General features: G+C 44.3%; 1 protein-coding gene across 2 annotated transcripts in view; it reads right to left on the reverse strand.

Moving 5' to 3' along the window:
- KLHL25 (kelch like family member 25) overlaps window positions 1-27,521 on the reverse strand; it is a 45,296-nt gene that overhangs the window by 8,895 nt on the left and 8,880 nt on the right. For both annotated transcript variants that reach the window (XM_056571890.1, XM_056571888.1), the window contains exon 2: window positions 5,875-7,704. In XM_056571890.1, coding sequence (XP_056427865.1) covers window positions 5,918-7,687 — 1,770 coding nt within the window. In that variant the 5' untranslated portion in view covers window positions 7,688-7,704 and the 3' untranslated portion in view covers window positions 5,875-5,917. The remainder of the gene's footprint in view (window positions 1-5,874; window positions 7,705-27,521) is intronic.

The following is a 27,521-nucleotide window of genomic DNA, read 5'->3' on the forward strand; positions in this document are numbered from 1 at the left end:
GCCCATTTTTGGAGTTTGGTGTGACATTATGTCCAATTTGCTTTTTTTTTCCTCCCTTTTTTGGTTTAGTTCCAATACACACAAAGGGAATAAACATGAGTATAGCCAAACAAGTGTTACTGGAATCTTTTCTTGTGAGAAATACTTCATTTTCTTGAAAAACATCAGGGGTGCCAACATTTACGGCCATGACTGTATATACATCTATTCATATTTCCTGCAGAGAGCTGTGATTGGCCAGATGGTTCCAGCAAATCCCAACTCTCTTTTGGAAATATAAATAGGTGTATATATAAGTCAGTGCAGGGGGACCATAGAAGAGCGGCCGGTCGCATCTATACATTATACAGGAGGATAACAGTGGGTGCCAGGAGTGACACCTGTTGCGATCTGTCTCTTAATGCAGGTACTAACCCTTCAGAAGCCGCAATCAAAGTTGATTGCGGCGTCTAAAAGTCCTGAAATTAACTGCTGGTTGGCCCAGGGATGCTGATCAGGATCACTGTGGTATCCCGATCAGCTGAGAGGACGTCTGGAGGTCCCTTACTGCGCTCTGTGCCATCAGATCGCCACTCCTATACTGCAGCCAGCCATGGCAGGCAGTAGTAAAGGTGCCCCGATAACAATGATCAATGCTATGCTATGGCAGAGCAGTGATCAGTGTATTGGTCCACTATGGGGACTAAAAAATAGTGAGAAAAAAAATAAAATTATATATTACAATAATGAATAAGTAAAAAATAAATGTGAATTAACCCCTTCCCTAATAAAAGTTTGAATCACCCCCTTTAAAAAAAAGTTAAAATAAAAAATGTTATATATAAAATGCATTTATATAAAGCCCTTCCTCTAATAACAAAGAAACACCCCTTTTTCCCCATAAAAAAATAAAAAAACCCTGTCGCATGACTTTTTTTTTTTCAAAGTATCAGTAATTGGTATTGGAGAGTACTTTAAAAAAAAAAAAAAAAAAGAAAGGATTGTACTCTGTCTTAAAAAAATAAATAAATAGCAGGACATCCCTAGATTTAAAGGGGTTCTCCAGTGCTTACAAATCTTATCCTCTATCCAAAGGATAGGGGATAAGATGCCTGATCGCGGGAGTGCCGCCGCTGGGGATGCCCATGATCATGCACGCGGCACCCAGTTTGTAATCAGTCCCCGGAGCGTGTTCGCTCCGGGTCTGATTACGGGCGACCACCGGGCCGGGGGTGTGTGACGTCACGCTCCGCCACTCAATGCAAGCCTACGGGAGGGGGAGAGATAGCTATCACGCCCCCTCCCGTAGGCTTGCATTGAGGGGCGGAGCGTGACGTCACACGGGGGCGGAGGCGTGACGTCACAAGCCGCCGGCCCGGTGGTCTCCCGTAATCAGACCCGGAGCGAACACGCTCCGGGGACTGATTACAAATGGGGTGCCGCGTGCATGATCACAGGCGTCCCCAGCGATCAGGCATCTTATCCCCTATCCTTTGGATAGGGGATAAGATGTGTAAGCACCGGAGAACCCTTTTATCCTTCTTTGCTCTCTCCCATACTTGTAATCCTGATTAAGAGGGAGCTGGTACTCCTTTAGTAATAAACTGAGAAATACATGGATAATATAAATTATTGAAGTTGTGCATAGACAAAGAAGAAAGTGGGTGTTGGGGTCTCGGAGAGGAAGTAGGCCCCATGCAAAAATTAAAAAGATTAAAATGGAAAGGAGATGGGAAAAGGGGAGGGTTTTAGAATAATTGATAAATGGTTTTATATTGTGTATGATAAAAACCAGAAATAATGCATTAAAAAAAAAATGGTGGCTGAGCATGCATGCTGCTGCTTCATTTACTCTGATAACATCTGACCTTCATTTTACTGATCGCTGGCGGTCCCAGAGGAGGGACCCCACCGCTCACCTAGTTAGCCCTTTCCCTATGGATAGGAAACACTTAATCTTTGGATAACCCCTTTAAATAATTATAGCTGTTTGCTGACTGATTTTAAAAAAATGCTACAATTGTAAATACCGGCATCGTCCAGAATAATTTATTGTCTGGTTTGGCCAAATTAAACTAAACCAACTAGTCCAACTAGTTCATTGTTTCTCAGTGTTCCTAGCCTTGAAACCCACTGCTTCAACAACAAAGTAAGCCCAGGGTTACAATCATAAATTACAACCACAGTACAAATATCCCAAAAGACATAGCATGTGCCCCCACCACGGATTAAGAACCTTGACCAAAGACCAGCTGATCACAGGGGAGCTTGCCCCTGAGGATACACAGTATTCAGAATATACATATACCACATCCAAAGACAAATAATAAAAATTGAGAGCATGTCGCAAAAATTGGTCCTTTTTTTTTTTTTTTTTTTAAACATTGATAAATCCCCCTTACAGACTTATTACAATGATCCCTGCTGCTGAGGAAAATTTATATAGCACCTTCCTGAGCCAAGACATAGCACCCGCTTCTTGGAATCTGCGGCTCTGGCTTCGTCTTCACAGGATTAATGAAGTCATAAGGCAGCCAGCTGATTAACATTATAGCAGCTTAAAAATGTCAGAACCCGGGAAATGATGGCGACTGAGCCGATGCCAGGGGCTGCCCACAAATTATACCGACGCTAGGAAAATCCACAAAGTAGTCTCATCTAAGATTTCACTTTTCCTACACATCGTATGCATGCATCTCATTTCCAATACAACTAATTGGAGTAATGGTAGATCAGTTCCCTGCAAATCATCAGTTCTGCTTTCCCAGCCATTCTGGCAGACGTCCCTCGTAATGATAAAAACCACAATCTGCTCCGAGTCTTCCTGATTTATCTCCTTGTTGTTTTTTATTCCACATTTTCAATAGATGAAAGATGATATGACCGTAACTAACCAGAAGTCTACAAGATTAGGAACGATCCCAGAGTGATGGTCTATTGAATACTTGATATTTTACCGACTGGAACCTTCAATTTATTTGTTAGCACAGGATGGAGCAGCCATGTTTTGGACTAAAAATGTGAAGACTATTCATGGAGATGTGAAGAATTCAGATAAAGAGACAGAACTTGGGATTAGTCCATAAAAACAGCTGCTACTTTTATCTATAATATAAAAATCTCTATCCATATGCGCTATTAGGGCCCAACCACTAAGCCAGAAGGGCTCTCGCTCTGGTGAACCCAGCCCCTTGAAATGTGGACATATAACCAACAAATTTGCATGTAATATTACTTTATACAATTTGGCTCAGCAATCTCCCATAAAATAATTCTGAAACATATTTTCTTATAGATTTCTGTTGTGCCGTTCCGGTTATATTTACTAGAAACAATGGGGGCGATTTATCAAAACCTGTGCCAAGGAATAGTTGCCATAGCAACCGGATTGCTTCTTTCATTTTTACCAAGACCTCTGTAAAATGAAAGAAGCGATCTGATTAGTGGCTATAGGCAACTTTTCCTCGGCACAGATTTTGATAAATCTCCCCTAATGACTATGACTAAATAGCCAGCTGGGTGTTACCAGTAGGGTGAGTGTCCCTACACTGTCTACTTGGGTTAGTCTCACACAGTGTAGACACATACCTGCATGGTAACACCCAATTGGATAGTCATAAATGGCACAAAACAGGACAGGAGAGGCCACATTAAAGAAGAAGATGGCTCTCATTTTTGTAAAGTAACAAAACCAGTTAGAAAATTTGACACACTTGGTGAGGCTTTTTGCCTAAAACATTTTTTACTTGGAAATATTCAATAAAGCATAAATGGCTACTGTAGGGAACATCACTATTTCTCGGTTCACTGTCTTCAATGCTAGCAGACAGGAATAGCTCATTTAGTTTTATGCTTGAATAAAAAAAAAAAAAATTTAATCATAAATGATCCTGTTTTCTTAGAGTATTTTTTCATTGCCACAGTTTGTGCTTCAGAGAGGGTTTTCCTATGGGGAATGGATAAGAGTTTTCATTCATATCAAAGGCTGGGCAGAAAACTAATGTTGTTGTGAATTATTCTACTTTAACCATGTTGAGCAATAATGGTAGTCACTGGCACAATAGCTTTTTTCCTATTAATGTCTGACATCTCCTTTGGGGCTGTTAATCATTCCCTGATGGGTGAGGAGAGGCCTCCAGGCAGAATACTTCTATCATACAATACATGGGTCTCCATGGTCCTTCACTGTTCTCTTACATTTAGACAATAAATCAGCAGCCACTTCTTTACCATTCTTCCACCGGGCACAAGTGATCCATGACCTTATTGTATCTAACCGGGAAGAGGAATTTAACTTCCAGCCAGTGCTACATATCAGTCACTGAGTGTACACTTTGTTTCATAGGGAGCCATAAGCCATACAAAAGTGGCTTTCTAACAGGCTGCCTGCATCCAGGGCAACATTTTCCCCCGCCAGGTCAGTAAAACCACAGAAGTTCATGATATCAGTTCTGCAACATGGGTAAGTTCAATGAACGTATGTTCTTTTATTTTATACCAGTGGAAAACAATTTCTTCTTAAATCAACTGGTGCCAGAAAAGTATGGCCACCTGTGCTCACAGGGATTTTCCTTTTTCCTATTCATATAATCTGCAAAACTACAATAACCGGATAAGAAGAAATAGCACCGGCACCTCCACTACTAGTAATCCCACTAGTCACCCAGGTAAATTGCCAGATTTCATGCACCGCTCCAGGTTGTGGCGGTGCACATGCCATACGAGAAATGTGATAGCTATTGAATAAAGAAGACGGTAGCCAACACTCACCATCCGGGGGTCTTTATTGCAGGATACGGTGCATCAACATGTGTTCAGTGGGCAGGGTGGAGAGGATAGGGGTCTCCGAGACCCCTATCCTCACCACCCTGCCCGCTGAATACATGTTGATGCACTGTATCCTGCAATAAAGACCCCCAGATGGTGAGTGCTGGCTACTGTCTTTTTAGTCAAAAATTACAATAACATCTGCACATTTGGTGTGGATTTGCCAATGCAGAAAATCCATAGTATTTTCATCTTGTGTGGACATACCCAGAAGTGACCCTGACATATCTAAAGGATGTTCTCCTAAAGGTGAGTGAGTTTACCTGCACCCACCAAACAACCAAAATATTCTCTAAGGTATGAGGGTAAAAAGACCTCCTGGCTCTCATTAAAGGGGTACTCCAGCCCTAAGACATCTAATCCCCTTTCCAAATGATAGGGGATAAGAGGTCTGATCGCGGGGGCCCCGCCGCTGGGAATCCCCGCAGTCTCTCATGCACCACCCTCCTGTCTCAGCTGCACGAAGCAATGATCGCTCTGTGTCTCACCTCGGAGTATCATGACATCACGACTCCGCCCTCTTATTATATTATTATGTCCCACCCCCTCAATGCAAACCTATGGGAGGGGGCGTGACAACCACGCCCCCTCCCATAGACTTGCATTGAGAGGCGGGGCGTGATGTGACAAGGGGGCAGAGTCATGACGTCACGATACTCCGGCCCCGGGGCCGTGAGTCTTCAGACACCGAACGATCATCGTTTCGTGCAGCTGAGACAGGTGGGTGCTGCATGGGAGATAGCGGGGGTCCCCAGCTGTGGTACTCCGGCGATCAGACATCTTATCCCCTATCCTTTGGATAGGGGATAAGATGTCTTAGGGCCAGAGTACCCCTTTAAGACTCCATTTGCCTACTAGGACTCATTTGAGGAGGGACAAGAAAGCATTAGGAGACTTAATTTGCATTTGACTCTCAAGGTAAAGATTTGATGGCTCTAGGTGCAACCTCTATCTCATAAACAGAAAGATAGACATTCTTTAACATAACTTGTATTTTGTTTGTTACAATTCTAACCATTTAACATTAAAGGCATTATCCGACTGTACTTCATCCTCTCCCTTGTTTACCTGTGTGTGTCACAAGCCGCTATAATTTATATGGTCCATCTTCTCATGCAGGTAAGTGCTTCCAAGTACTCACAAAAGCAGTAGGTATAAGCGAGTAAGGCACTGTTGTGATACTATTCCAGGAGTCTGAGATTGGATCATAACAGTCTAGTGTTTTACACCTTTGGGTACCAAAATAGCCCCCAACCACATAGAGTTTATTGCCTGATGCTAGGGCATGACAAGACATACGTTTTGCTGTCATATCCCCAATTCTTGTCCACTGATTAGTTTCGGTATCAAAGCGATAGGCAGAGGCAGCTGTAAATTCTGTGTCTCCTCCCATGATAAAGATCTGGCTGCCCAGCACTGCTGCAGCAGTATAGCGCCAGGGCTGGGGGCATTCAGCTTTAATACTCCACCTGTTTTCAAATGAGTCATAACACTGCACCTTAGAGACCCGATCTCTGTGTATACTTGTCCCTCCAAAAACAAAAAGCTTCAGCTTGGCACTAACTACAGCAGCATTGCTCACACCATCCCGCAGTGGTGCCACCATGGTCCATTTATTTGATTGAGGATCATACCTCTCTACTTGCTTTAGGGAAACTGAAGGGGATGCTGGGAAAATTCCAGCAACCGCTGTATGTCCACCAACTACATAAAGGCAGTTTTGTAACTCAGCTGAGCCATGCCCAAACCTTGCAATGAGCATTGGTGCAGCTTTTGACCACTCTTCATGGACTGTATCGTAGACCCACACATCTTTAGACACTCCATTCTCAGAGCCCCGTCCACCAGTCACATAGACCTTGCATCCAATGGCACAAGCACTGAACTCTTTCCTTGGGCTTGGCAAGTCAGCTTTAGGAATGATCTCTTTAGCTTTGTGATCTACTTGGTAGATTTTGTCACACATAAATGTTTGGCCCCCTAGAATAAGTAAAGTATGTCCTGCTTTTCGAGGCTTAGCACACAGACTTGTCACTATTCCATCATTCTGCAGTATCTTTCTTTTACATTGGACAGCCTCCTCCATGATTACTTTGCTCCTTTCATCTGCCATTACTAAGTCTTCACAAGCAATGGCTTCCTTCAGTGATTCAGAGGTGAGCAATGCTAACCTGATGTTCTTTAACAACTCTGGAAAATAATCTTTTCTTCTGTCCAAGTCATACTTCACCCATTGAAGCACAGCATTGAACACCACCTGCTCATCTTCAATCTCAAGTTCATCACTGGAAACCAAGTCGAGCAAGATGTCTTTGGAAAGATTATTAAAGTCTTCCGTCTTATGCAGCATTTCAAAGTTGACCAAGCACATTCGCAAAGATAACTCATACAATCTTCTGCATTGGTGGGCATCAGACAACAGTAACATTCCCAAGCAATTTGAGGGATAAAGGTTCTTCTCTAAGAACTCTGAGGCAGCATCCCGAACATCATGGAATTGAAGCATGTCTCCAGCTTCTAGCAGCGACTCCGCATTTTCTTCATTGATTATAATTTTTGAAGAGTAAGCAAAGTCAAGCAAAAGTTCCAGGACTTCAGGGTGAAGACTGTCATGGAAATTCACAGTGTTATCAAGGCTTTCTCTCAACCCATGGCTGAACATGGCCTCAAAGTATTGGCTGCAAGCCGCAAGAACCACTCGATGGCATGGGAATGAGCGGTCTCCTGCCCATAGTGTGACGTCTGTAAAAAGTTGCTGCTTTCGCATGGTATTGAGCTGGGTCAGGACGCAGTCTGGGTGGCCAAGTTTATGATATAATGAAATGTTCATAGACCCTGTACTGGTCCGTGACTTGCGGTTCTCATGGACGCTGACCGACATGACGGTAACATCTAAAGCTGACAAAGAAAAATAGAAGTTAGATTTCTGCATTAAAAGTGGATGTAAATGAATTAGATCATCATTTCAACTATACATTGTAGGGATGTCTCAATACCAATACTAGTATCGGTATAGAGGCCAACACCAGGTATCTGCATGGTTTCGGGGACTAATCTAATGTCCCCGATACCAAATCAGATACCTGGTGTAGTGCTTTGCTGCCCCATCCTCCAGTTTGCATCACTGCCGCTACCCCTTTCTGCCGCCCGTATTATGGCATCTTATGGAGGAGCATGTGCCATACACGTCACTCCACTGTGCCCAGCGTAACGCTACGGAGGAAGCAGAGTGACGTGTATGTCACATGCTCCTCCATAAGAAGCCATAATGATGACGGTAGAATGGGGCAGTGACAGTGATCAGAACGGGGCTGTGGAGCAGCGACACCGGACAGTGAGCAGCTACAAAAGGGGGGCTGCTGGCTACAAATGTGGGTGCTGGTTACAAAGGGGTCCTGCTGGCTACAAAGGGGGGCTGCTGTCTACAGGGGGGTCCTGCTGGCTACAAAGGGGGATTGCTGTTTAATGTCTGCAGCTATCTACACTACCTACAAGGGGATACTACCTACTATTAAAGGCAATCTTACAGCAGAGTCACCTGCACTAACTTGAATTTATAGGTGACCCGGTTTCTACCGCTACTCACCATGTGAACATCAGCGTAATCGCTCCAAAGAAATCGGTCTCACCGCCAATGCAAATTCCCTGTTCTGCCCAATGGAGAAGAGAGAAATCTTGGCTCATATCACAGCAGTCGCCTCCATTGTACACAACAAGGATCCCACATTTCAGCATGGTAAGCAGCACCAGAGACCGGGTCACCCTGGTGTCAGATTCCCTTTAAAATAAAAGTACTCGTACTTGGTATCGGTGAGTACTAGAATAAAAGGAGAACTCCAGACCATAAAAATGTACATACCTTCCTCCGCTCCCCCGGGGCCTCCGGTAACCGGCTCCGTTCTCCATAGCAATCCACTTCCTGGTTGCGGGTGATCGGATGAATCAGCCAATCACCAGCTGCAGCGCAGTCTGACTCGGCCGGTGATAGGCTGAGCGGCAGTGTGAAAACGCTTCAGGACACAAAATTCTTCACTACACCAGCACCTGCGGCCGGAGCCGAAAACGTCACACTGCCACTCAGCCTATCGCCGGCCGAGTCGGACTGTGCTGCGGCTGGTAATTGGCCGATTCATCCGACCACCGGCAACCAGGAAGTGGATTGCGGCGGAGACCAGAGCCGGTTACCAGAGGCCCCGGGAGAGCAGAGGAAGGTATGTACATCTTTATTTTTTTTTACTGCCGGCACTATGGGGGACATTTTTTATGGTCTGGAGTTCTCCTTTAAAGAATTGGTACTCATACTCGGTGTTAAAAAAAACTGTATTGGGACATCCCTAATACATAGAATCCTAAAGTAAAAAGAAAAAGTGTAATTTTAGAAAATGCACCAAAGTTCATGATCATTGTCCAATTTAAAAAGGCCCTGCGATCAGCTGACAAAAAAGCAAACGCTCGTTCATCTCGTGATCATTGATATTTATTAAAACCTGTGCAGAGGTAGAGTGGTGCAGTTGCCCATACAAACCAGATTGTTTCTTTCATTTTTCACAGGCCTCTTTAAAAATGAAAGAAGCAAGCTGATTGGTTGCTATGGGCAACTGCACCACTTTTCCTCTACACAGGCTTGAATAAATCTCCCCCCATGTCTTTTATGCCGCAGTACTGTTTGGTACTGTTGGTCAGCAGCACATCTTTCTGCATAAACGGGATATGCTGTCAACAATAACAGAAATGAATGATCACACAGAGTTACGAACAATCTTTCATATGGCTGCTCACCCCTGGAAACTGCTGTGGTTAGATCCCACAGGTAAAGGGCCTTCTGAAAAAAAAAAAAAAAAATAAACCTTCAGCAGGGGGTGGCTAATGGGCCTTGAGCCATAGCACAGGATGTACACCCTAAAGGCCAACTCCATATCCAGAAATGATCTAAGACTTTTTTTTGTCTAGACCCACTATCCAAGGTCTGGCTTCATCTAAAGGTGAATTTTTATTTTCAATGAATAAATATTAATAGATGGGTCAGGCTTTAGGCTATTTCACTGTCCCAAAATTCAAGTTTAAGAGAACAATATATACTCTTAGGCACAACTTTATGGTCAGCTGGAAATAAGCTCCAACTTGCTGCACATCTAATGGCTGCGGACCAAGGCTTTGATGTCAGTGTCTCTCTCTGGAATACTCGTTATTCCCAAATCCCAATACCACCCCAGTGTTTTTAGCATTTAGTATATAGCATCTTTAGGAAATCCATCTGTAAATCCTTAGAATTTGTGACTTTTATTGGCTGGTTTTGCTACAAGTTTCCACAGTTCATAGAAGTATTAGGAAAGATGATGTGTTATTTAGGGAGGGCTCTGGTGGTTACTGTGGTTTGGGCACTACAGCTCAAAGGCATTTTCTCACCTTCTTACTTGACATCAATATCACGGGTGGTAATAAATTCTATACAGACATTTCGGGAGGAGGATTAGGGGGAGATCATTGCGTGTGTGTGGTCTTTTCAGACAATATGGGTTAAACTATAATGTTTCCACATGAATGGGGGCTCTGATAGGCCTTCTTCTGGGGTTAAAAACATATTGAGCATTTACAGTTATGATATGGAATCTCCTGTTACACATTGGTAAATAATATAAGTAACAGATATGCGTTATAGCATTTCCCAGCGGCCTTAATCGAAATGATTAGCAAGACGTCTCCTCGGTCTGACATGACATCATCTGTCAAGTGGTTGCTCGGGGAACATTTGCTATCCCGGCAAGGGACTTTCATTACCACAATAGTATTTGTTTAGTGAAGTCATTGCACATATAAATTAAAAAGCACCTCAGGAAATGTGCTTACCCTGCGCAAAACACAATGGTGTGAGTCACCGCAATTCATGGACAGATCAATGTGGTGCCATATCCCCAGTGTAATGATGTAGGACGGATCCTGTGCCTGCAGTCCATTACAAGAACAATATATAAGGCTCAGGTCTGATAAATGCACAATTTCTTGCAATTAAATAGACGAGCTGAGACCCGCTTACAATGGTTGTCTATACTAAAGAGAGCAAAGAGAAACGTGCTATCGTAAATGGGAAAAGAGCAGAACAACTGACTACAGTAAGGAAGCACATGGTAGGTGTTCACACTGGTGTGGTGCTCTATGGCGCCATTGTTACAGTGATGCTTTGTCTGTGGGGTGGTCCCGAAGCCGGAGGCTTGGATGGGCAGCAGTGGGACTGCCTGGCCACTGGGTCATTCCCTCTGTGGGCTCACAGAGGCAGTGGTTGCCCCCCAATGCTACACCAGTGTTAGGTTAGTGACCCACTCTGACTAGGTGGCCTTGACGTGGCGAGTGGACTTAGTATACATTGTGATCAAAATGTATACTAACAACCTGTTAGAAATTATGCTGAGAAGCAAGTAGATCAAAATACAAATGGTGGCTGTGCGGCTATGTTACTGTTTCTCAATTTTTGTTTTACAACTGACTACAGTATTTATATGTAAGATTTTGCAATAGTCCCCAATATGATTTTGTACAAACCTGGGGAAAAAAAGCCCGCTGTACATTTGGCCTAGTTCCCTCCATTTACCTCTCATTACTTAAACATAAGTCACAGTAGAGTCCCCCGACATATCCCAGTTAGTAAAAAGAGTGTCTAACACTAATGGCCAAAACAGGGCCAAACTCTCCACCATCACAACAAACTCACCCCTTCCCCCAACAGGCACTCATAACAGTCCTCCCTCCTATCCCCTTCGATCAGATGTGTTTCGTCTGAGAACAACATTTTTGCTGGAAACGACCAGCTAACCATCTAACGTGTATGGGAAGAGAAGGATTTTCTTTATGGTTTTGCATCGTAGCTCCTATTGAATGAGAGCAGTTACATCACACCATACGCAGGCACTGATTATGCCCATGTGCACATGCCCTTCCTCCAAAAAGAGCACCACACCTGCCCTCAGTTTGTATGTGGTATTACTACTTGACTTTATATATGCCAATGGGACTGAGGGAAAGGGAAAAAAGAAAAGTGTCCCTACTGTACTATTTCAACATATGCGCAGAGAGATTTTCCAGTGCATACAGATAATATGCACTGTTAAAGCAGTGTAAAAAGGAAATGAGTCTTCTCCTCTGTCTTTGTACATGAATGGGGGGCAGGATTTCAAAAAGGGTTTAAAAAGAGACCATGGGCCTCACAGAATGTAGTTCAAGGTATCTATCCTGAGGATCATGAAGCAGTAGGAGCGGCACTGGGATACAGAGCCGGATAAGCGCTACACTGGGACGCAGAGCCGGATAAGCGCTACACTGGGACGCAGAGCCCGATAAGCGCTGCACTGGGATGCAGAGCCGGATAAGCGCTGCACTGGGATGCAGAGCCGGATAAGCGCTGCACTGGGAGGCAGAGCCGGATAAGCGCTACACTGGGACGCAGAGCCGGATAAGCGCTACACTGGGACGCAGAGCTGGATAAGCGCTGCACTGGGATGCAGAGCCGGATAAGCGCTGCACTGGGATGCAGAGCCGGATAAGCGCTGCACTGGGAGGCAGAGCCGGATAAGCGCTGCACTGGGAGGCAGAGCCGGATAAGCGCTGCACTGGGATGCAGAGCCGGATAAGCGCTGCACTGGGATGCAGAGCCGGATAACCGCTGCACTGGGATGCAGAGCCGGATAACCGCTGCACTGGGATGCATAGCCGGATAACCGCTGCACTGGGATGCATAGCCGGATAACCGCTGCACTGGGATGCATAGCCGGATAAGCTCTGCACTGGGATGCATAGCCGGATAAGCGCTGCACTGGGAGGAAGAGCCGGATAAGTGATGTACTCAGATGTGGAGTCAGATAAGTGTTGTACTCGGATGCTTTATTTGGAAGGTGCGCCCATCTTCTACTGTTAATTAAAAACATTACAAATTCCAGTGCAAGCATATTCTGCATTGAAGTATATAGAAGAAACAGAAACATATAGGCATGCTGACTCAGCTGGAGTAAAATGAGGAGCCTGGAAATGCAAAGCCAACTCTACCATCTTATTTCCACTATGTAAAATGGAAACACGGGACCCGGTTCTCATTATCCTGGAAAGCAGGAACCTCATGTGATCAAACATTTATGGCATGTCCTGTCAATACGCAAACGCTAATGATGGGAAAATCCACTTGATACTTCATTTGGAGTCATTTTGAACCATAACATGGCCGTGTGTTGATCACACTATTTGGATGGTCACGTGTTATTGGATCAAGCTTGATTGTCATATACCAGTGGTCCCCAAACTGTGGACCTCCAGCCTGTTGCAAAACTACACCTCTCGGCAGTTCGGGAATGCTGGGAGTTGTGGTTTTGAAACAGCTGGAGGTCGGCAGATTGGAGACCAAGGGCACATACTGTTCCAAAACAGCCGAGAACCTGTGGACGGGATGAAGGAATGCCCCAGTGAGTCTCTCAGCATCTACCCTGCTCACAATTGACCCCCCTTGCTTATATTGTATATTAGGGTACAGGTTACTTCTATATATGCTGTCTAACCTTGGACTTCACTGATACAATCTGGTTAAACATCATTTGTCTCTTTGCTATTACACCAAAAATTAGCTCTTTAGGCAGAACGCCAAAGTACATGTTACAACAAAGGACTCATTCACATTGTAGCTGTCAGAGTCATGTCGAACAATACTCCAGACTACAGTGTAAAGAGAAAAAAACTCTCTTACCTGCCAACGAGCCCCCGGAGCTCCGGTACACTCCGGTACAGGTGTTCGGTCCCCGGGCTGTATTCTTCTTACTTCCTGTTAGGCTGAAGCTCCGTGTGACGTGCCGGGCTAACAGGAAGTAAGAAAGTACAGCCCGGGGACTGAACACCTGTACCGGAGCTCCGGGGGCTCGTTGGCAGGTAAGAGAAAGTTTGTTTTCTTTTATTTTGCAGCCCGGACCGGATAAAATGAGAAAAGTGCGCGCCGGACTACTCCTTTAAAGGGGTTCTCCGGTGCTTAGACATCTTATCCCTTTCCAAAGGATAGGGGATAAGATGCCGGATCGCGGGAGTCCCGCCGCTGGGGACCCCCGGGATCTTCCACCCCCGTTTTTAATCAGTCCCCTCCCCTAATCAGTCTATCACGCCCCCTCCCGTAGGCTTGTATTGAGGGGCGGAGCATGACGTCACACGGGGGAGGAGGCGTGACGTCACACTTCGCCGGCCGTGTGGTCGCCGGTAATCAGACCCGGAGCGAACACACTCCGGGGACTGATTACAAACGGTGTGCCACATGCAAGATCCCGGGGGTCCCCAGCGGCGGGACTCCCACGATCAGGCATCTTCTCCCCTATCCTTTGGATAGGGGATAAGATGTCTAAGTGCCAGAGTACCCCTTTAAACAACACTATGTAACTCCAAGTCAATAACACTTCTGTGAAATCACACTGTCCACTCAGGAAGCAACACTGATAGACAATTTCACATGCTGTTGTGCAAATGGAACAGACAACAGAGGGAAATTAAAGGCAATTAGCAAGACAACCCCAATACAGGAGTTGCTCTGCAAGTGGTGACCACAGACCACTTCTCAGTTCCTATGCTTCCTGGCTGATGTTTTGGTCACTTTTGAAAGTTGGTGGTGCTTTCACTCTAGTGGTAGCATGAGACGGAGTCTACAACCCACACAAGTGGGAGCGCGACGTGAGCGAACGTCGATACGAGGCCCCCACATTAGGTGCAGCACAGTCCCCCCCCCCCCTACGTTAGGTGCAGTATATAGTTCCCCCCCATGTTAGGTGCAGTATTATAGTCCCCCCCCACCTTAGGTGCAGTATTATAGTCCCCCCCCACCTTAGGTGCAGTATATAGTCCCCCCCCACCTTAGGTGCAGTATATAGCTCCCCCACAGACATAAAGCCTTCAGCCATATACAGTGTATGGCTGGAGGCTGTATGCCGATTTACTGCTCCACTTCAGTATTCCGACCACCACTCAGCGGTCACGATCTACTGCTATGGCCCATAGCCTATGATCGAGACCCCGGAGCGGTGGTCGGAATACTGAAGATGACTTGCCGCTGCCCGCTGGTCACTTACCTACCAAGCGCGTGCGTCCTCCTCACCGCTCCGCTGTTGCCATGGGTGCACGCACGGGACGTCAGAGACGTCCCTGCATGCGCTACTTCCCGCTGGTCCCTGTGTTTTTAAAGTTAACGCGGGTCCGGCAGCCACACAGAGGTAACCAGGGCATCCTTGTGTCCCGAAAAGATTTTTCGGGACACAGGGATGTCCTTAATAGTGATGGGGGGGGGGGGGAATTGCCCCGTCGCTACAGGACAGGCAAGCACCGGCTCTGCTCGGGCCCCAAGCAATTGCTTGGTTTGCCTGTCCTGTAGCGACGGGCCTGCCGACGTCCACATATGGGGGTTGTTTTGGCATTTGCCAGAGAACACCAAGATTGGCAAATTCACCACTGGTGCCCTGTGCTCTTCACAGATGAAAGCAAGTTCACACTGAGCACGTGACAGAGTCTGGAGACACCGTGGAGAATTTTCTGCTGCCTGCAACATCCTCAAGCATGATCGGTTTGGCGTCAGTAATGGTGTGGGGTGGCATTTCTTGGGGGGGGGGGGGGGGTGCGCAGCCCTCCATGTGCTTGCCAGAGGTATCCTGACTGCCATTAGACCCCTTGTGAGACCATATGCTGGTGCGGTTGGCCCTGAGTTCCTTCTAATGAAAGACAATGCTAGACCTCATGTGTCAGCAGTTCCTGCAAGAGGAAGGCATTGATGCTATGGACTGGCCCGCCCGTTCCCCAGACCTGAATCCGAGTGAGCACATCTGTGACATTATGTATTGCTCCATCCACCAATGCCACGTTGCACCACAGACTGTCCAGGAGTTGGCGGATGCTTTAGTCCAGCTCTGGGAGGATATCCCTCAGGAGACCATCTGCCACCCTATCAGGAGCATGCCTAGGCATTGTAGGGGAGGTCATATGGGCATGTGGAGGCCACACACACTACTGAGCCTCACTTTGGCTTGTTTTAAAAGGGATACTCCGGTGGAAAACATTTTTTTTTTTTTTTTTTTTAACTGGTGCCAGAAAGTCAAAACAGATTTGTAAATGACATCTATTAAAAAATCTTTACCCTTCCAGTACATTTTAGCGGCTGTATGCTACAGAGGCAATTATTTTCTTTTTTAATTTCATTTTGTTTTGTCGACAGTGCTCTCTGCTGACACCTCTGTTAGTGTCAGGAATTGTCTAGAGCAGCATAGGTTTGCAATGGGGATTTTCTCCTGTTCTGGACAGTTCCTGATATGGTCATCAGGTATAAGCAGAGAGCACTGAGGACAAGACAAAATAGAAATTCAAAACTAAAAATTTCCTCTGTAGCATACAGCTGCTAATAAGTACTGGAACAATAAAGATTTTTTAATAGAAGTTATTTACAAATCTGTTCAACTTTCTGGCACCAATTGATTAAAAAAATTTTTCCACCAGAGTACCCCTTTAAGGACATTACATCAAAGTTGGATCAGCCTGTAGTGTGGTTTTCCACTTTTATTTTGAGTTTGACTCAATATCCAGACCTCCATGGGTTGATAAATTTGATTTCCATTGATAATTTGTGAGATTTTGTTGTCATCACATTCAACTATGTCAAGACGAAAGTATTTCAAACGATCAGTTCATTCATTCAGATCTAGGATGTAATATATATATTTTTTAAATTATACATACTAGCTGAGTACCCGGCGTTGCCTGATTTTTCCTTCCTAATCCTTGTTGTGGAGGAAAAATCAACAGAGGAAGCTTTTTACTTCATATCCCCGTCCTCATATACAGTGGTCCCTCAACATACGATGGTAATTCGTTCCAAACGAGCCATCGTTTGTCGAATCCATCGTATGTTGAGGGATTCGTGCAATGTAAAGTATAGGAAGCTGTACTTACCTGTCCCCGCCGCTCGCGATGGTGTCCCCGTCGCTCCCGATGGTGACCCGGGCCTCCGCTGGGCTTGCCTGGTCTTCTCCGGTCCTCCGCTGTCTTCCGCAAGGCCTTACTGGGCCTGCGTAGCGACGTCATTACGCCGCTGCGTACGCCATTCCTATTTGATGACGGGCGCAGCAGCATATTGATGTCAAGACACCGGAAGACCATCGCTGGAAACGGAGGGCACCCCGGAACATCGTGGAGGGGTAAGTAATACTTACCGCACCACACGGGGAACATTAAGCTGCTATCCGGCAGCAGCTTAAGCATTTTGCGCTGCCGGATACCACTTAACGCGATAGCCCCGACATAAAAAAGCATCGTATGTCGATGCTGACATCGACATGCGATGGCCTCTGAGAGACCATGGTATGTCGATTTGATCATATGTCGGGGCCATCGTAGGTCGGGGGGTCACTGTATTGTTGTCATACCAGCCCCATATCCCGACCTCCTATCCCGACCCGTAATATGTGCACCAGGTATTGAAATATCTCCAGCCGTACGGAAGTTATGCTGGAACATACATTTCCCATTGATTTGCATGGGACTTTAAACAAAAGCCCTGACCCTCACAAATGGGGGTAGTTAAGGGTTAAATTAACTATCCTATATTTTAAGTGGACATATAAGTAACATGTGACCAAGTTTTATAGAAATATCTCCAGCCGTTTGGAAGTTATGCAGTAACATATATTTCCCATAGACTTGTATGGGACTTTAAACAAAAACCCAGACCCTGACAAATGGGGGTGAGTAAGGGTTAAATTACCTATCCTATGTTTGTTGTTGACATATAAGTAACATGTGTGCCAAGTTTTATGTTAATATCTTTAGCCGTTTGGACATGATTGTGGAACATACATACACACATTTAGTTTATATAAATATACACACATTTTGTATAATATATATATATATATATATATATATATATATATATATATATATATATATATACACACATACATACACACACACATATATACACACACACACATATACACACACACACACACCGTATATATATTTATATAATTTTTTTTAATTTTATTTTTTTATGCTTATTCTTCAACTGGTGATAATCCTTTCTGTAGATTTTATCCTTCTATAGCTCCTAATTCCCTTGTTTGTGTTGCTAGCACTGCATGCAGTTCACCGAGTAGGAGGGGGCATTTCCTTGTTTACCTCCAAATCTCATGTTGGAACTTCCACCCTCACGCTTCCCAGCATACAACTGGCTTCTATGTGTTCTGACACTCTGACATGCCTCTGGCTCACAAAAGCAGGCTGGTTGACAAGTCAGGAGCAGGCACAGAGCCCTGCAACAATTCACAACAAACTCTTTGTGCATTATCTGTTTTACAAAACTTTGCTTCTCTCCCATCACCTCTTCGGTGTCTCTGTTTTCACTTCCCTTTGCCCCAAAGCAGATGAAAGTGATTCACAATTGCTTATGCTCCTAACTAGACAAATTAATTCCCCCAAAGATGGATAAGAGCCCTTGAGGGGGAAATAGGTTTATTGGTTACTTCTTAACTTTTCTATATGAGTGTACAGAATTGATAAAATGCAACAGAAAAGGAAAATTGTTTCACAACTTCTGCTCTACTTGTTTTGGATTGGTGCCTAAAGACAAGGAATTAATTGAAATTGGGCAAAACAACATACACGTCATAAGAAACAGATATAAAAAGGCTTCAAGACATTATGGTAATCTAGTACAGATTTTCTCACAGTCTCATGAGACTATTGTGTTTTCAAAAATTTCAGCTTGAAGTGAAGCCACAATTTACAACACCAGCAGTTTTTCTCCATGCAACCTCTATACACAAGCATGTTCACATTAGGCAGAGGAGACATAGCATGGCGGTCCTTGAACTCTGGCACAGAGCACGGTCAGAATGAACTTTACACCATCACTATGGCCACTGAACTGTAAATTGTGAATCCAAGAACAAGAATTTAGATCGAAACTGCCACTGGAAAAGTGACTAAAAGAAGTACATCCAGTCAATAACATATCATCAAGTATGGAGGCACCTACTGCAATAAGGAACAAAGACACAGTACCACAGGGATAGAAAAGAAAATGTATTAAAACCATTTTAGTGCATAACTAAACATGAAAGTTCTGCATGAAAGTTTTACCACTTAATATGTAAAAAAAAAAAAAAAAAAAAAAAAGTTAGTGACTCTTAAGGGTCTGACTGAGGGAAAGCCAACCACTGAGACCCTCCACAATCTAGAAAATGGAACTCCAGAAACTCAAGTTTGAATGGAGCAGCAGCGTGCATCCTCAACCACAGGAGTGCCAAAAGATAGCCAAACAATGGCAACTAATGGAATGTCGGTCAAGTACCAGGTATAAGCAGAACTGCTTTTTATTTTTTTCAGACAGAGGGTTCTTGAGCCAGTTTGTGAGATTTTGAAGTGTCTGACCACTGTAAATAAAATTTTAGATGTCAACAGCGGCAAAATCCTTTAAAAGGGTAGGGTCACACAGGAGCACATCAGCAGCGTACTTGATGGTGCGGATGCACTACCAACAGTCAAAGAAATACAGCAGAGTAATCTTCCTGCTTCTTCCATAGCTGTGTGTGTGCTGGTGACTGATGGTGGGAAATCGGCAGCCACGAGCAGACACACAGAGCTAAGGCAGCAGCAGGGAGATCACTCTACTGTATTTTTGGGACTGCTGGCAGTGCATCCGCTCCCATGTGATCCAACCCAAAAGGTGTTCTCCCATCTCAATTGATGGCATAAAGTTAGAAAATGCACTCACTCTAAGATTAACCCCAATGATCATGAAAACAAAGGAGGGAGGGGCAGCACTAATGCATCTCCTGCTGCTATAGCCATTCCTATTGAAGTGGATAGGTTTGGCCGGGATCCATAGAATTGTGCTGAGGAAAAACAGTTCTGCATTCCCCGATTTCTTATAATCAATGGGGTCTTAAAACACAAAAATTATGCTTTGGGACTCTGAAATTCCATGAAAACTAATGAGAGTCTGATTCAAGGCAGAATTAAGGAGAACCCTAACATGAATTCAGACAAATTCCTCAGTGTGTACAAGCCCTTATACTAATAAGAGGTGTGCCTGGGGTTATTTTCTCTATAGGGTCTTTTCCTAGTAAAATTAAGAATTTTATCAGAATAAAAAGGCATATAATAAGGCTAGCACAATCAATATCCATAACAGAAATCGTTATCAACTATTTTCATTATTGAGTAGTTGCGGGTGTGGTCTGAGGGCTGCCCGAGCCGGACGTTAGATTTAGGAAGCTCATTGCCAACATGCCTTTTGCCCTCCTAGTGGCTGCACTGGCCTAGTGTGGTCTCTGGCTGCGGACTCTTACTTTGCACTGCAGCTATGTCAGGTCCCTTTCTGCATGGTGGTCATGGTGGAAATGAGGCCACCTCCGCGTGGTGGTTGGGGGGGGGGACACGTTTTGATCAAAAAGTGCGCTAAGAGCCTCCATTTTTTGACCAATGTGTGCTGCTGCAACCTTCTTTTTGTATACTCTGTATTTGCCATAGCAGCGTGCACCCGTGTATTAGGTAGTTGTGCTGGCTATTTTTCGTTTTGTTTTTGTGGTGGTCACGGTTGCCTGACACTTCCTGGAGCTCTCCGTGTACTGAGCGCAGTGCTGGGCGGTATAACCAAAAATGTATATCACAGTATTATTCTAAATTATGGCGGTTTCATGGTATTTAACGTTATTCCATTTTTCACTAATATCCCCAGAAGCCCAGGTGGGCGCAAGGTTTCTGTTCTGATCAGAAGGGACAGGGATCAGAAGCTCTGCAGCACCCGGGGCTCACTGGCTTTCAGCGCTTGCAGGGGGAGGCAACAGCTTCCGTTGTCCGATCAGAACAGATGCCCTGCGCCCGCGACTCACAAATCATTCATTTCCTGACGTGGGGAGGATGTGCAGCGCTGCGGCCAGCACTGCTGCTCACAGGAGAAGAAGCAGAGCAGCACCTGCGGGTAACATATGATTAGTTCCTCTATGCGGGGACAGAGTGCTGCGGCTAATAATTCATTCGGGGGTGGTGGACGACAGGTATTGCGGTATATGAAAAATTGATATCAAAGAAAAGAAAAAAACACACACACACACACACACACACACACACCGGTATTCGGTATGAACCTGTATACGGCCCAGCACTAACTGAGCTGCTCCTATGCTCTCGCTGACCCTGCCGCTTAGCTGTGTATCTGGCCTTACCTTTCCTGCTGCTGTGGCAAGAGGGACAATGATGTTCTGCCCTATACTACTAAAGAGCAGGGACTTTGCATGTAACACCCTATAAGTTACACTCTGTATAACACCCTATAATACACTGTACCTAAACTGCAACATATAATACCTTAGAATATAAAATGATCCTCCAGCCATATACATGATATCTCATAAGGCAATAGCAGGGTGAGGGTAAACAGCTGCCCTACCTCCAATCTTGAAAAAAAAACGAGGTTTCAAATGGCCGGAGGTGCTCACCCCCAAATGCAGTTGTGCATATATACTGGGGGAGCAGATCCTGCCCTTGTGGTCTGTTGCTAGGGGCGGTCCCCAGCATAAAAATGCTACTGTGGTAGATGTAGACTGTAACATGTGAATAACCCTGAAAATTATGCTAAAATTGAGACATTAGCCAGTATACCCTTATATGAAGGACATACCTGAGCCCGCACACCAATGCCAATGTCTCTCAAGTGGCACGGGACCTAACACTAAACCTACCTGTGCTGTATGGGCAAAACCAGGGGCCAGTGGGCAATTACAGCGGCATTAGAAACCCTGCCATTTGAAACCATGTTTTTTTTTTTTACTTTGAGGTGTATAAACTCCACATTTAATGCACCTTAATCACTATTATAGGCAGCATTTAGGTTCACCTGTGAGGCCGGCAACATATCCTGTATCTGCTAGAAAAGTGACCAGAAGCAGGTAGACAATACACAAAAAGAAGCATGCTAACCCCCGGAGGCTGCGACATAAAGGATGGATAACAGGCAGCCTAGGAAATGCAGGACATTCCCTCCCTCAGCCCCAAACAGCAGCACATTCCTGACGTTCCAGCAATGCCAGGACTATACATAATCTGCTGGGTGCTACAAATCGTACCTCATGTAACCAGCCGTGGGGGGTTGGGGGTGGGGGGGGGGGTGAACGGAGCAGGTCCACAGAAGGGAGGGGGGGGGTAGCACAGCTTTCTTGTGAGTTTGTTCACACTGGCTCTCACCTGGCTGCTGAGGCAAATACAGTCATATGTGAATACACACACTTAGGGCTTGTTCACCCGAGCTGATTTATATGCGGGTTTCCCGCTGTGTGTTTGAATGGGGGCGGGGGGCTGCAATATTTCCGATGCGGAAAATCTTCCGCAGACCGTATTAACTTTAATGGGCCATGCGGCATATATTCCGCATAGGAAATTCTGCATCAGAAAATCTGCTGCGGTCAGCTGCAGAGAGCCCACCCCCTTTCAAACATGCAGCGGGAAACCCACAAATAAATCTGCTGGTGTGAACAAGCCCTTAGGGTGCATTCACACATACATATTTTTGCTCCAGATCTGCTGCTGCAGATTTTGCTGCCCATTGACTTCCATTGGCAGCAAAAATATGCACATGTGTGCGTACCCTTAAGAGCCAAAATAACCCACTTCTACTTCAGGGGTCAGTTAACTCCAGCAATAAAAACAACAGAGGCACATAAGAAGACAAAAATGAAGGCAAGTAACAATGTACTACAGATGTTAAAGGGGTTATCCATGATAACAGAAACAAGTTGATTTCTTAAAGGGGTACTCCAGTGGAAAACATTTTTTTTTTAAATCAACTGGTGCCAGAAAGTTAAACAGATTTGTAAATTACTTATATATAAAAATCTTAATCCTTCCAGTACTATTAGGTGCTGTATGCTCCAGAGGAAGTTGTATAGTTCTTTTCAGTATGACCACAGTGCTCTCTGATGACACCTCTGTTCATGTCAGGAACTGTCCAGAGCAGGAGAGGTTTGCTATCAGGATTTGCTTCTGCTCTGGACAGGTCCTGACACTGACAGAGGTGTCAGCAGAGAGCACTATGGTCAGACAAAAAAGAACTATACAACTTCCTCTGTAGTAGACAGCAGCCGATAAGTACTGGAAGGATTAAGATTTTTATATAGAAGTAATTTACAAATCTGTTTAACTTTCTGGCACCAGTTCTATTGAAGGAGGCCAATGTCATAACACACACAACTAGAGATGAGCGAACTTACAGTAAATTTGATTCGTCACAAACTTCTCAGCTCGGCAGTTGATTACTTATCCTGCATAAATTAGTTCAGCTTTCATGTGCTCCCGTGGGCTGGAAAAGGTGGATACAGTCCTAGGAGACTCTTTCCTAGGACTGTATCCACCTTTTCCAGCCCACGGGAGCACCTGAAAGCTGAACTAATTTATGCAGGATAAGTCATCAACTGCCGAGCCGAGAAGTTTGTGAATCAAATTTGAGGGTATTAACATCCAAATCAGGTGAATGATGTAGGAATTACAACAGTTTGCATATGTGCCTCCCACTTGTTAAGGGACCAATAGTAATGGGACAAAATAATAATCATAAATCAAACTTTACATTTTTAATACTTGGTTGCAAATCCTTTGCAGTCAATTACAGCCTGAAGTCTGGAACGCATAGACAATCACCAGACATTGCTGGGTTTCATCCCTGGTGATGCTCTGCCAGGCCTCTACTGCAACTGTCTTCAGTTCCTGCATGTTATTGGGGCATTTTCCCTTCAGTTTTGTCTTCAGAAAGTGAAATGCTCAATCGGATTCAGGTCAGGTGAGTGACTTGGCCATTACATAACATTACACTTCTTTCCCTTAATAAACCCTTTGGTTGCTTTTGCAGTTTGCTTTAGGTCATTGTCCATCTGCACTGTGAAGCGCCATCCAATGAGTTCTGAAGCATTTTGCTGAATATGAGCAGATAATATTGCCCGAAACACTTCAGAATTCATCCTGCTGCTTTTGTCAGCAGTCACATCATCAATAAATACAAGATAAGCAGTTCCATTGGCACCATACATGCCCACTATGCCATGACACTACCACCACCATGTTCACTGATGAGGTGTATGCTTAGGATCATGTTCCTTCCCTTCTCCATACTCCTCTCTTCCCATCACTGTGGTACAAGTTGATCTTGGTCTCATCTGTCCATAGGATGTTGTTCCAGGACTGTGAAGACTTTTTTAGATGTTATTTGGTAAACTGTAATCTGGCCTTCCTGTTTTTGAGGGTCACCAATGGTTTCCATCTTGAGGTGAACCCTCTGTATTCACTCTGGTGAAGTCTTCTCTTGATTGTTGACTTTGACACACATACACCTACCTCCTGGACAGTGTTCTTCATCTGGCCAACTGTTGTGAAGGGGTTTTCTTCACCAGGGATAGAATTCTTTGGTCATCCATCACTGTTGTTTTCCTTGGTCTTCCGCATCTTTTGGCATTGCTGAGCTCACCGGTGCATTCCTTCTTTTTAAGAATGTTCCAAACAGATGTTTTGGCCATACCGAATGTTCTGGCTCTCTCTCTCTCTGATGGGTTTGTTTTGTTTTTTTCAGCCTAATGATGTCTTGCTTCACTGATGGTGACTTCTCTTTGGATCTCACCTTGAGAGTTGACAGCAACATATTCCAAAAGCAAATAGCACCAGGGGTAAAGTCCTGGAAAAAAAGAAGTGTGGGAACTCAACCTAAGATTTCCACTCAAGGGCTGGTACTGCAAATGGGAACGGTGTTCCTGCTGTAGAAAAAGTGCAGGAACTCAGTTCCCACGCATTCCTGCAGGACTTGAGCCCTGAATAGCACCCTTGAAATGAACTCTGGACCTTTTATCTGCTCATTGTAATTGGGATAATGAGGGAATAACACACACCTGGACATGGAACAGCTGAGAAGCCAATTGTCCCATTACTTTTGGTTTCTTAACAAGTGGGAGGCACATATCCAGACTGTTGTAATTCCTGATTCCTGACTGTTTTTCACCTGATTTGGATGTGAATACCCTCAAATTAAATCTGACAATCTGCAGTTAATGCATCTTGTTAGTTTCATTTCAAATCCATTGTGGTGGTGTATAGAGCCAAAAATGTTAGAATTGTGTTGATGTCCAAATATTTATGGACCTGACTGTATATGTATTTACACACACACAGTGGGCAGTCATGAAGATGTTAAACACTTGCCCATAGTGATGTATGTTGGATCCATTGTTCTCATACTTTTCATAGGAAAGGTCCATGTTGACCATCCATTCTGTTTGTCTCTAAGGGCACTATTACATGAGTTTTTCAATCCATGTACCTGAACACCTTATATAGCAAATGTAGAATGCCGAACGGTGGCTAAAAGGACACATTTTAAAATGGTGTTTAGTGACTGTGGCCGTGATTATCTTTTTTATATAGGCAATGCATTTTCCCAGTATATATAAGGGAGATTGGCATTACTAATACAGTCCAAAAATAGCCATAGGCTGGGTTCACATTGTGCATTTTGTTGTTGCTTATTTAACGTGTTTGCTGTTTTGTTGGTGAACACCTATTTCAATTACAGATGTAGGGGTCAGCTGGGTCCTCTTCACCCATGATACAGAATTCATTCTGCCCTGTAACTTTATTGATGGCCATTTGACTCAATGACCACTAAATAATGTTACATCCATAGCGGCTGAATCTGCAGAACGCCTTGTTTGCTGTGGGTCTGCGATTCTAGACCATTTCAGATGCCAATGGCTACGTCCTATACAGAGCAGTAAGGCTATAGGGTGTGAGGGTTAATGCGGTTGTAGCAGTATATAAAATATTTGTATCCCGCCTGGGTTTAATGCCATGTGTACTACCTATTTTATTCTCCGATAGTTATCGATGTTCAGCAGACATAATGGCATATGATGATATTATTAGATCTTAATGGAGATGGGATTTCTTAACTGCTGGCAGGGGCCAGGACAGAGCAGCAGTCCGGTCCCAGAAGTGGGACAGAGGGACACACAGGTCACATGCTGTGGCTAAAAGTAAATATATACTTAGTGACTAATACAGGAGATGGCGAGGATTAACATGGAACACTATGCTTAGGATCAATGCTGAAATTACATTTATGCACAATTATAGTAGTAACAATTAGAGATGAGCGAGTTTACAGTAAATTCGATTCGTCACGAACTTCTCAGCTCGGCAGTTGATGACTTATCCTGCATAAATTAGTTCAGCTTTCAGGTGCTCCGGTGGGCTGGAAAAGGTGGATACAGTCCTAGGAAAGAGTCTCCTAGGACTGTATCCACCTTTTCCAGCCCACGGGAGCACCTGAAAGCTGAACTAATTTATGCAGGATAAGTCTAAGTCATCAACTGCCGAGCCGAGAAGTTCGTGACGAATCGAATTTACTGTAAATTCGCTCATCTCTAGTAACAATAATAGAATCCCTAAAAGTAGTCTTTGGGTTCCCCATGACATACATGGTTAAAAAAAAAAAAAAATATATATATATATATATATATATATATATATATATATATATATATATATATATATAATTTTCCGGGGTATATATTTGGACTAACCTCAGTTTCTGATGAAAGGGATTTAGGGGGCATTATTTCAAAAGACTTAAAAGATGGACAATGTCATAAAGCAGCAGGAAACACTAGCAGAATGATTGGGTGTATAGGGAGAGGTATTAGCAATAGAAAGAGAGAAGTGCTCATGCCGCTGTACAGAACACTGGTGAGACCTCACTTGGAATATTGTGCACAGTACTGCAGACCGTATCTCCAGAAGGATATAGATACTCTAGAGCAGTGGTCTCCAACCTGGTTGAAGACCACTGCTCTAGAGAGTTCAGAGAAGAGCTACTAAACTAGTACATGGATTGCAGGATAAAACTTACCAGGAAAGGTTAAAGGACCTTAACATGTATAGCTTGGAAGAAAGAAGAGACAGAGGGGATATGATAGAGACTTTTAAATACATAAAGGAAATAAACACGGTAAAGGTGGAGAGAATATTTATAAGAAGAAAAACTACCACAAGAGGACATAGTTTTATATTAGAGGGGAAAAGGTTTATGCAGTAATATCAGGAAGTATCACTTTACTGAGAGAGTAGTGGATACATGGAATAACCTTCCTGCAGAAGTGGTAGCTGCAAATTCAGTAAAGGAGTTTTAGCATGCATGGGATAAGCATAAGGATATATTGGGCAGACTAGATGGGCCAAATAGTTCTTATCTGCCAAGTCTTTAGCTGTACAGTTTAGAATGGGGATACATCATAGAGGCCATTTTATAGCAGGGCTTCCCAGCCGGTGACTTTCTGGCTGTAGCCAAATGATGGAAATAGCTTTGGGAGCACTAATCTACGCACAGGTTCAGGCAGCAACAGGAAAGCTAAATATCCTCTGCAATGGTTGTGTTGTTAGAAATGTATGGATGGCCCCAACTTCCCCATAAACACCTTATGAATGGAAGTGTCCCAACTCTTTCCTGACACAGATGTTACGGGAAAGAAGGATCAGGCGTTTCGGATCCTTTACCCCCACAGGAAATGAGCTCCTAACAGATGAGTATGACATTGGCTTATTCCATTTTCCCTATTGAAATTGCATGCACGCTCAATCAAACCCAACATGCATATGTATGGGGGAGTTAGGAAGAATAGCTTTCACCT

This window comes from Hyla sarda, chromosome 4 (assembly GCF_029499605.1).
Source record: "Hyla sarda isolate aHylSar1 chromosome 4, aHylSar1.hap1, whole genome shotgun sequence".
In the NCBI taxonomy this organism is placed as follows: Eukaryota; Metazoa; Chordata; class Amphibia; order Anura; family Hylidae; genus Hyla; species Hyla sarda.